The sequence below is a fragment of the Mixophyes fleayi genome, chromosome 3 (genome assembly GCF_038048845.1).
Source record: "Mixophyes fleayi isolate aMixFle1 chromosome 3, aMixFle1.hap1, whole genome shotgun sequence".
Taxonomy (NCBI): Eukaryota; Metazoa; Chordata; class Amphibia; order Anura; family Limnodynastidae; genus Mixophyes; species Mixophyes fleayi.
The window spans coordinates 1,557,014-1,569,123 of record NC_134404.1 but is presented as its reverse complement, the minus strand read 5'-3'; the positions used below and the strand labels follow the sequence as shown (position 1 = coordinate 1,569,123).

The following is a 12,110-nucleotide window of genomic DNA, read 5'->3' as shown; positions in this document are numbered from 1 at the left end:
AGACTGATCTACATATCAATAGACTGATCTACTTATCAATAGACTGATCTACCCATCAATAGACTGATCGACTTATCAATAGTCTGATCTACCTATCAATAGACTGATCTACTTATCAATAATCTGATCTACTTATCTATAGACTGATCGACTTATCAATAGACTGATCTACGTATCAATAGTCTGATCTACCTATCAATAGACTGATCGACTTATCAATAGACTGATCTACGTATCAATAGACTGATCTAGGTATCAGTGGATTGATCTACGTATCAATAGACTGATCTAGGTATCAGTGGATTGATCTACGTATCAATAGACTGATCTAGGTATCAGTGGATTGATCTACGTATCAATAGACTGATCTAGGTATCAGTGGATTGATCTACGTACCAATAGACTGATCTACTTATCAATAGACTGATCTACGTATCAATAGACTGGGTTTCTCTTACGTACGCCTGGTTTCAGCGCTATCACTTGCACCAATCACAGGGCGGGTGTAAGTACTGACTGGCACATACTATACAGACACACTGTATGTACAGTACACACTATGTATTTAATGTTAAAAAAAATAATATTAAAATATTTTTGATTAAACTACAATATTTTACTAATGATTTAACTGTTGCTCATTTATTTTATATTATAAACATTTTTGTATGCGTTCTGTCCTTATATTGTACATACGCCTATGTGGTTCCTGCAGTCTGTCTGATAACACACGGCAGGTACGGTGTAGGTGCAGTATAACGTATCTTCAGATCCGCTTGGATTTGAACACAGGTGGAAGTACATTCATGTTCCTTTCTATTTTTTTAAACCAGGTCCACTTTGTACAACTTTGGGCACTGAGATATTATGTTGCATATTGGGAATACTATATTAATAATGATATGTTATGTAACACACAGGACATTGTGCCTATGCAATTGTTTGGGCAGTACATTTAGGTAATATACAACTTTGAGGATATATTTATATTTTGGATACTGAAATTGTAGAATGTTTCGAGCACTGCAGTTATGTAATATAACAGATATTGGAGGTATGTAGCGATATACATACCTATAGATAGACTAATATACAGATAAGATATTTGCTTTTTATATTCAGACAGCTCCTTTCTATAGAACTACCATGAAAAAAGAACACATCATAGAATCATTATGCTAAAATGATAAATCTCTATGGTCGTGGAACACAATGAACGGTTTTGGATAACACTGAGCAGATATGTAGATGATGAGAGTACACAGTTTTATATAACAGAACATTACATATAAAATCATTGGTCTGTTTGTCTGGCTGGTTACGCATTCAGACACCCTGGCACCAATTGGGATGAAACCAACGTGAGGTGGTCCAGTTGGATCCTGGCTAGGTTTTAGGGTGGTTAGGGTCCCGGATGGATCCCCACTTAATTTATGCTGGGCAGAACGTTGACCCGGACAGCCTGTTCTGGACCTTTCACTTGATGGATTTGGATGAAAACTTCACAGTCTGGTAACATTGAATCCCAGAAGACATACTAGGGGATTGAGGTCCTGGTTGGTCCTCCCGTTAGTGTACGCTGGGCAGAAATTTAAAATACAAACAAGAACGACACTGGGCAGCCACCTCATGGTGTGGTTGGGCAGCTCTTTCATGGGTATGTTAGAAGTGCTGCTAAATTGCTAACTATTTTTGAAATGTTGACAGTAACATCCAACTCATTGATAACTTAATAACTTAAAGATTTAAACCCGGACAGGCAACACCGGGTCCTTCACCTAGTAACACATATATCACACAGCAAAATCTCCACAATGGCAGCATAGTTCATAGGTACAGTTTGTGCAGCTACATGTACCAGGCCAGACTCAAAGTCCAATCACCAATGCAGAATCCAAAGAACATATTATAATCCACATAGCAGGAGATGTAGTAATGCACAGAGGAACATTGAGTATGTGTGTAAAACTATAAAAAGCCATGTTGCCCATGTAAAATGTAGTATTATTCCATCTGTAACTTTTGGAGATCTCTAGTACCTGAAACTAGTGTGTAACTGTACTTGTAAGGACTACTTGAGCTAATAAAACATCACTGCTTCAAGATCCTGCCTTAGCGCCTACTTACCCTGCTGTAATTTCTGTGACCTGCAGATTAAACCAATCTGATCCATTATCCGGCTTTTCTGAGGTTTGGACCCAGCATCCAATACCACCACTCTGCCCGCTACCTGCAGCTCTGGCCAGTGTGATAGGCCTGGGGAAACCATCCACAACAACCCTGACCTACAGGAAGAAGTCAAATGTACCAGCCCAGGTGTACCAGCAAGTGGGAATACTAGCAGCAAGAGTTACCCAAAAGAAAGCAGTTCTAGGTGCCGGCGAGGGAGGCTAGTGGTGGCAGCAGGCCCCTCCTATTGTGGTTAGAGGAGGGCAATTGGAATGAAGAAAGGGACCCACAAAATCCCTATGACTGAACATCAGGGGAGGGACCGAACACTGAAGTACATGACACAGAACTTTTTCTGGCCTGAAATGTCGGATGATGTCCGGGCATACTGCAAGTCCTCTGATGTGTGCCAGTGGCTTGAGCCCCAGCGCTTCCTCTCCCCTCAGGTCCTTGCCAATAGTTGGGGAACTTTGGAGTTGGTAGCATTTTGCTGTTTACCAACTGGGGAACCAGGAAGTGATCCACTACCTGACCTCCTTGCGGACCTCAGAGGTGAAGGTGGTGTAGAGGAAGGAGTCTAGGGTGAGCAGTTGCATAACCGCAAGAGGAAGCAGCTTGAGGCAGTGCTGTGGCCCTTTGCAACTCAGTTTAGTAGGAAGCCCAGACGGACTTCCTTGGTGATGCACCATGTGAACACTGGTGAGCATAGGCCCGTTAGGCAACCTGCTTATAGGGTCTCACCAGAGGCCAAGGTGTGCATATACAGGAAGGTACAGGAGATGCTTGAGCTAGATGTGATCCAGTCATCGCGCAGTCCATGGACGTCCTTCATTTTATTTGCTCCCAAGAAGGACAAAACACCATTGTTTTACGTATACTACTGCCAGTTGAATAATGTGAACTTGTCTGACGCCTACCCCTTGCCCTGAGTTAATGCTTTTGGAGTTGTTTAGAGCTCATGGTTTATGTAGATGACGTTGCCAATTTCAGTAGGAATTGGGAGGATAATCTGGAGCATGTAGTGATGGCGTTAAGGAAATCTCAGTGGGCAGGTCTAACTGTTAGGGCAGAGAAGTGCTAGATGGAGATGTCAGAGGTACAGTACCTGGGTCATCGTGTGGGGGGAGAAAGGGTTAGGTCAGAGCCAGCTAAGGTAGAGACAATCCAAGACTGGCCCAAGCCCACGACCCAGTTACATTTACCATCAATCTTAACGACTGCAAGGGACTACAGACGTTTTGTCCCAGACTTTAGTACTGTAGCAAAGCCCCTGACAGATCTCACTAAGAACAAACTCCCCAAAGAATTTGACTGGAAATCCGCGTGTCAGCTGACATTTCAGTCATTAAAGGAAGCCCTGTTCGTGCTCCAGTACTGTTCCAATTATGACAAGGACTTTATAGTGCAAACTGACGCGTCACAGTATGGACTGGGAGCAGTACTTAGCCAGGTGGGGCCAGATGGGCAAGAGCGCCCTGTGCCTAATTTGAGCAGAATACTAGCCTGCTGGTGGCCCACATGGGGGAGAAGTGTGGCCGGGACCCTCTCACCTCCCACGTGGTCAAGATAACTGCTGTAGTATCTAAGGGGTAATACCTGATTTTGCTGTGCCAAATGGGTTAAAACTCAGATTAGTAACTGGCGCACAGCGCCAAGCAGTGCTAAGTCTAAACTGGGAGTGTAAATGTATTTATTTCCATATGGTTCATATGTTGCTTTATGAGATAACATGCCTTGTTGGAGGAAGCTTGTTTTTGTAAGAAAGGAAAACAGGAACTCCCATGCTAAGTAAGTCTTTTCATCTCAGATTGACCAACAAATCTTTTTAGCACAGCAGGGGGTCGTTACCTTTCTATCCTGTGTAGTTTTTTATCCTGTGTTTTAGATCCTGTTTGAACAATGTGAGCAGCAAGTGATTTCAGAAATCACAGAGTGAGTTAAATTTTATTAAGTTTAAAATTGTGTTATCTCCAAGTCTAAAGAATATTACATTGTGAGGGTAAACATTGGATGTAATATCTCAGACTTGTGGTGCCAGCTAGCATTAGCGGGCTAGGTTAACCCCTGCCAACATGTATGTCAAAAATTGTATAAAAAGAACCCTGTTTTTCCATGTTATGTATTATATCATGTGAGCTTCTGGAGATTACTAGTACACTACCTGTCCTTATTAGGACTTCTTGAGCTAATAAATCATCACTGCTTCAAGATCCTGCTTTTGACGCCTACTTACCTGCGGTAATTCCTGTGACCTACAGCTTAGACCAATCTAACCCGTTATCCGGCAGTTCTGAGGTTGGGATCCAGCATCTAATAACAACGCCCTGCCCGCTACCCTGTGGCTCTGGCTAGTGTGATAGGCCAGGAGGGAACCATCCACAGCAACCCTCATCTAAAGGAAGAGGTCAGGGGCACCAGCCAGGTGTCCAGAAAGGGGGTACACTAGCAGAGAGAGTTATTCAGAAGGACACGGTTCTAGGTGCGGTTAAAGGGGCACAAATGGGATAAACAAAGGGGAGAGGGGGAAGGCAAGCCCATCCGGTCCCCAGCAACACGACAGGATAGCATAGGGCATCTGTTCAGTCTCAGAAACATATTATAATCCAACCAGTAGAAGATGTTGTAATCCACACAGCAGGAGATGTAGTAATACACAGAGGAACATAATATAATCCCCACAGCAGGAGATGTAGTAATACACAGAGGAACATATAATCTACACAGCAGGAGATGTAGTAATACACAGAGGAACATATAATCTACACAGCAGGAGATGTAGTAATACACAGAGGAACATATAATCTACACAGCAGGAGATGTAGTAATACACAGAGGAACATATAATCTACACAGCAGGAGATGTAGTAATACACAGAGGAACATATAATCTACACAGCAGGAGATGTAGTAATACACAGAGGAACATATAATCTACACAGCAGGAGATGTAGTAATACACAGAGGAACATATAATCTACACAGCAGGAGATGTAGTAATACACAGAGGAACATATTATAATCCCCACAGCAGGAGATGTAGTAATACACAGAGGAACATATAATCTACACAGCAGGAGATGTAGTAATACACAGAGGAACATATCATTATCCACACCACAGGATTTATAATAATCTATATCTAATTATGCTAGCTGAAGTATGCGCCGTTGCCTGGGATTATACCATGAAGTTATTAAGTTATCAATGAGTTGGATGTAACTGTCAACCTTTTAAAAACAATTAGCAGCTCTTCCAACACTCCTCGGAGGTGGCTGCCCAGTGTCTTTTTGATTTTATATTAAATGTCATCCAATTACATCCAGTGGAAGGCTCAGGATAGACTCTCCAGGTCCAAGTTCTGTCCAGCGCACACCAAGGGGAGGTGCGACCAGGACACTATATTCTCCATATTATTATCCCTAATACTAGGGTTTGGATATCCTGTGAAAATCATATCACAATCTCTACAATAATAGAGTGGAACGGTTCTTATACAGTTGCTGGACTGGTATACATATTATCTGGTTAGCGTGTAGGTGCACCTACCTCGCTATTAATTGGTTTGGCACCGATAACAGCCCACATTGGTTGTACCTAATATGTTTTTTTTTTATATGTTAGAATAAACAATTTTTAAATTATATACTTTGTGCATGAGTGTTTTTGTGGCAGACTCGGACATACCACCGCATACTTTGGTTGTTATACCGACCAGGACACTAACCTCCCTAAAACCTGACCAAGACCTAACTGGACCATCTGGCGTTTGTTTCATCCCAATTGGTGCATGGGTGCCCAAATGCATAACCAGACAGACAAACAAATAGACCAATGATTTTATATATAAGATTGGACGGTTTAGAAAAATCGCAGATTATTACAGATCTTCCTGTCAATAACCCAATCTCTCATCTACCACGAATGAACTCCCTCCTTACAGAAAGAACTGCAGAGGTCTCGTGCACAGATCCCAAGGACCACTTGTCAGCTACTAGTTATGGATTAGAAACATCTTCTATCTCCAATCTCCACGCTGTTAGCCCTGGATTATCCTGGAAATACAGACTTTTCCTGCTCATGTGTTTCTTCAAAAATAATGTTTTGAAAAGTTATTATTATTATTATCATTTGTTAGGCCCCACAAGATTTCCGTAGCGCCGCACATAGTACAAACAGTAGACTATACAGGGTATAACAGTACAGTACAATAAACAAAAAGTACCAATACTTCAGAAACTCCAGGCAGGCAGTTGCAATAGACACGGAGCAGAAGAACGGGTAGGGAGACAGGAGGGAAGAGGGCCCTGCTCATGCGAGCTTACACCCTAAGCGAGGGTAAACAGACTAGACACAAGAGGAGCCAGTTGAGGCAGTGGGAGAGAGGGGAGAATGAGCGGAGGAGATGGGGGTTAAGTAGATGGTTGGTAGGCTTTGAGGAAGAGGTGAGTTTTGAGTGCACATTTGAAGGAGCACAGAGTAGGAGAGAGACGGATGGAGCGACGGAGGTAGGTCATTCCAGTGAAGGGGGGCTGCACGGGAAATGTCCTGGATTCTGGAATGGGAATGGAAAAGAAACTGTACCATTAATTAATTCTTGGCTGACAAAGGAAGAAGTCCAAAGACGACTGAAGAATATTAAGATAAATAAAGCTCCAGGTCCAGATGGCATACACCCAAGGGTTCTTATGGAGCTAAACTCCATAAATAACTAGATCGCTAGTCACAATTTCCCTAGATTCAATCTCATGGGATTGGCGAATAGCAGATGTGGTGCCGTTGTTTTAAGAGGGGATGAGTTCACAAACAGGGAATTATAGACCTGTAAGCCTGACATCAATAGTGGGGAAACTACTGGAAGGTATATTAAGGGATAGTATTCAGGATTACTTGGTGCACAATAAGATTATTAGTAGGAATCAACATGGATTTGTGAGGGATAGGTCATGTCAAACTAATCTAATTAGTTTCTACGAGGAAGTTAGTGGGAACTTAGACCAGGGCAGCACAGTAGATGTGGTTTACTTAGATTTTACCTTTGATACAGTGCCACACAAGAGGTTGGTTTACAAATATGGGAATTGGGTCTAGGAATCAACATTTGTACTTGGATCGAAAACTGGTTAGAGAATAGGGAACAGAGAGTTGTGATAAATGGAACATTTTCGAATTGGTCAAAAGTTTTAAGTGGAGTTCCTCAAGGTTTCGTGCTGGGGCCACTCCTTTTTAATATATTTATTAATGACCTTGGTGATGGTTTAGAGAGTAAACTTTCCATTTTTGCAGATGACACTAAACTTTGCAAGGTAATAAAATCAAAGGAAGATGTAGTTTCGCTGCAGAGGGACTTAAATAAACTGGTGGTTTGAGCGGCCAAATGGAATATGAGGTTTAACATAGATAAATTATCATCATTACCATTTATTTATATAGCGCCACTAATTCCGCAGCACTGTAAAGAGAACTCATTCACATCAGTCCCTGCCCCATTGGAGTCTAACACACACTCAGTCTAACACACACTCAGACAGAGAGAGAGACACTAGGGTCAATTTGATAGCAGCCAATTAATCTACTAGTATGTTTTTGGAGTGTGGGAGAAAACCGGAGCACCCAGAGGAAACCCACGCAAACTCGGGGAGAACATACAAACTCCACACAGATAAGGCCATGATTGGGAATTGAACTCATGACCCCAGTGCTGTGAGGCAGAAGTGCTAACCACTAAGCCACCGTGCTGCCCACAAAGATAAGTAGATAAATGTAAGGTTATGCACTTAGGGATCAAAAACAAGCACGCAATCTATATATTAAAAGGGATACATTTAGGGGAATATATAAATTTAGGGGAATATATAATGGAAAAGGATTTGGGAGTGCTTGTAGACAGTAGACTTAGCAATAGTTCTCAATGTCAAGCAGCAGCTGCAAGGGCAAATAAAGTATTGGCAAGCATAAAAAGATAGATGCAAGGGAAGACTTTTAATTTTGGCACTTTATAAATGGTTGGTAAGACCTCATCTTGAATGCAGAGTACATTTCTAGGCACCACTCTAGAAAGAAGACATTTTGGAACTAGAAAGGGTTCAGAGAAGGATGACAACATTGATAAAAGGTATGGGGTCATTTAGTTATAAGAAAAGGTTAGCCAGTAAGGACAGTCAAGATATGGAATATGGATATGGCAGAGAGAACAGCGTCCTCACACGTAAGGAGACCTGAAGATCTGGCAACTTGGTAGAGAAGCAGGAGCTTTAAATAGACAGAGCTGACAGGCAATTAGCCAATCAACAGAATGCAGGAAGCTTTGAAAAGACCAGGGGGAAATGTATGAATCTCCAATTTCTGCAACTCACCGGAAATCGGCGACTTTGTATCTAAAATTTAAAATTTAAAATTTAAAGCGGCGATGGCTTGTAAAGGTAAACTTGCTTTTACAAGCCATTGCCGCTTTAAATTTTAGCTGCAAAGTCGCCGATTTCCAGCGAGTTGAAAAAATCGGAGCATAATACATTTACCCCCAGGTGTGTGCCTGCTCAGTTCAGACCAGCAATTGAATGCAGGGAGTGAGAACCAAAGGAAACAGCTAAGAACAGTGACCAAAATGCAGGTTAGCTGGTGCAATGTGTGACAGGTCGCTTCATCTGGATCAATTTCAAATATAAGAGAGGGATCACAGGAGATCCAAATAGGTTGAACTTGATGAACTGGTGTCTTTTTTTTAACCTCATAAACTATGTTATTTTGTTACTATGTATAATTGGAACAAAATAAATTCCATCCATAATGCACCCGAAACAAGACCCATCCAATCAAGCATACATATATCCTAAGCCACACCCACTTTCATATAGCCCACGCCCCGTCCAGAGTCCAAGCCAGTAGAGGTATTGGGAGGTGGAGAGTACCAAAATGTTTAAGACTGTTCCACCTTTGAACACAAAGATTTCGGCCTTATGTGTTTCCAGCTCTACCCCAACCTCACCCCACAGCAGAATGAGCTGACCATGGTCCTTCCAACTCTAGACACAGACGAGTACCGCTAACTTACAAATAGGGTGCGGAACGCGCAGCTTGTATTGCTGAACCTCGCGTCCCTGTGAAATGGCCAGCTCCGCCCATTATTCATCTCTACACAAATGCGGATCCAGGGGGGCGATCGCCCCCCCTAGCAGGGGCTTGCTGCCGGCGGCTGCACAATATGTGCAGGTCCGCTCGGCAGTGACAGTGTGCTGCCCGGCTGCTCTGATTGTGTTTAAAACACAATCAGAGCAGCCGGGCAGCACACTGTCACTGCCGAGCGGACCTGCACATATTGTGCAGCCGCCGGCAGCCTTGAAGTCAAAAAGGGGGCGGGGTCTAAATCCCCCCCCCTCCCTAAATCGCCCCGGGTAGGATACTTTTCTAGATCCGCCCCTGTCTCTACATGGAGAAATTCTGGGCTTTCTACTGCATTCACCGGGGCGTCAGGTAGGGTTTCATTAGCTCAGTCTGTTTCCTTAGGGCTGCTCACCTGCAGCCTCCTCACAGACAGATAAATCTTCTGCTTTTCTCTTGTATGATGTCTCCTGGGTTGTATGATGTCTCCTGGGTTGTATGATGTCTCCTGGGTTGTATGAGGTCTCCTGGGTTGTATGATGTCTCCTGGGTTGTATGATGTCTCCTGGGTTGTATGAGGTCTCCTGGGTTGTATGATGTCTCCTGGGTTGTATGATGTCTCCTGGGTTGTATGATGTCTCCTGGGTTGTATGATGTCTCCTGGGTTGTATGAGGTCTCCTGGGTTGTATGATGTCTCCTGGGTTGTATGATGTCTCCTGGGTTGTATGATGTCTCCTGGGTTGTATGATGTCTCCTGGGTTGTATGATGTCTCCTGGGTTCATGAGTTATCTGGAGTTAAAGTCATTTTTTAATATGTTACAAGTTTGACCAAGGTTTATGCAATTGTTAAATGAGTGTGAAAAGCAGAAACAGATTATCACTTGTGAAAGTCAAGTTTGCCGTTTGATTCTCTGAATGACGTCCAGGCTACCAACAATGTTTCAATGTAGGAAGTGACCTGGTAATTACACAGATCTTTGTATTGTATTTATACATTTTAATTTGATCCCCTCTAACAAACTTTATTTCCACAGTAACCAAAGCTCATTGTACTAACCTCTCTTTGAAATTTAATCCTAACATTTCTTATCAATGAGGCCGCCGTCCCTTAACCTACTCAAGTTCTCCTATGCTCTTCTGACAGTGATGTGTCCAGTACTGTACCCGTACTGGAGTTATGGTCTAACCAGGGACCTGGTGACAATGGGAAAATAATATTTTCATCACATACATTTACTCCCCTTATTAGCTGTCCCTCTATTTTATTTACCTTTACAGCAGCTGCCTAGCACTGTGCTGCTCCTTAGCTTTCTGTCATCCAGCGTTCCTAAGTCCCCCTCTCTCTAACCTAGTTGTTTCCATTTAATGTAGAAGAAGCCCAGTTATTATCATGGCCTAGATACATAACCCACATTTATCTAAATTACATTTCATCTGTCATTAACTGCCTAGTTTGCCATTTTATCTAAATCTTCCTGTAGTAAGTTACTATCTGTGTTAATAACAATGGTGGAATTACAGGGACCTTGCAATATATTTATATAAATGAAGATAAATACCAGCAGACAAATGGTCTTTTCTGCCTGTGTTTAGTCAGTTTGGTGCCATTTCTGGTGGCTTATTGGTTTCCACTCGTATCACTTGTAGAAATCCTGGGAGCGTTGGCTTCTGTCCTCTCCATCTGGGTTGTGACTGGTATTCTGCTGTATCTGGCTACCGCTCGGATCATTAATAATGACTACGACATCGATGGGCACGTCATGCTGATCACATCCAGCTGCGCTGTCTTCGTCAACATCATGTGAGTAGCGATAACAATTCATTTATCCCGAGTAGGGGTTGGGTACTGAATTGCAACAGTGGAAATGTCGACATGCTAAATGTCGACACTTCCATTGTGGGGACAGCTTGAAAATGTTGACAGTATGATTGTAGACATTCATAATGCCGACATTAAAAGACCAATGCTGGTAGGTTAGCTGACGAGATTTCCACTGTCGGAATTGTGCCCACATCCGCCCAGTAGACACTTAATGCCTGGCTGAATGTATATGTATATAACCACTGAGCCAATATAGAGCAACCACAATCCAATTTCCAGGAAAGAGTTTCCAATGTCGGAGCACAAAGTGGAACAAGGAGACATTTAAATGGAACTTTCTTTTCCCCATGTATCATCCAAAGAGGTTACATTCAAAGCTGTTGATATCAACTTCAACATAAACAATCATTATTGGACTAATGATTATCAATAATAATGAGTGTAGCTCAGAGTCTATATTCAAACAGAGTAGAGGGTCTTCAAAGTCAGAGTCCCCATTACCTAGTGCTGCCCAAGCTCCTCACGCCCTAGGGGTAGTAATCAGAAGGTGCTTTTTTATTACAAACATTTTAGGTCCATATCCCCTGCTCCTTATCCTGACCATAGTTTTAAGGATCACTACACTAAATATGACCACAGGTTTGGGAGCCTCAGCTGGCCCTCCACAGTGAGATCACACCGACTAGCCCTCCACAGTGAGATCACACCAACTAGCCCTCCACAGTGAGATCACACCGACTAGCCCTCCACAGTGAGATCACACCGACTAGCCCTCCACAGTGAGATCACACAGACTAGCCCTCCACAGTGAGATCACACAGACTAGCCCTCCACAGTGAGATCACACCGACTAGCCCTCCACAGTGAGATCACACCGACTAGCTCTCCACAGTGAGATCACACAGACTAGCCCTCCACAGTGAGATCACACAGACTAGCTCTCCACAGTGAGATCACACCGACTAGCCCTCCACAGTGAGATCACACCGACTAGCCCTCAACAGTGAGATCACACCGACTAG

The 12,110-nt window shown here is 42.9% G+C and overlaps 1 protein-coding gene across 1 annotated transcript in view; it reads left to right on the top strand.

The window, feature by feature from the left end:
• Window positions 1–12,110, top strand: part of SLC30A3 (solute carrier family 30 member 3) — a 90,388-nt gene that overhangs the window by 50,272 nt on the left and 28,006 nt on the right. Inside the window, exon 4 of the mRNA XM_075200418.1 lies at window positions 10,914–11,067. Coding sequence (XP_075056519.1) covers window positions 10,914–11,067 — 154 coding nt within the window. The remainder of the gene's footprint in view (window positions 1–10,913; window positions 11,068–12,110) is intronic.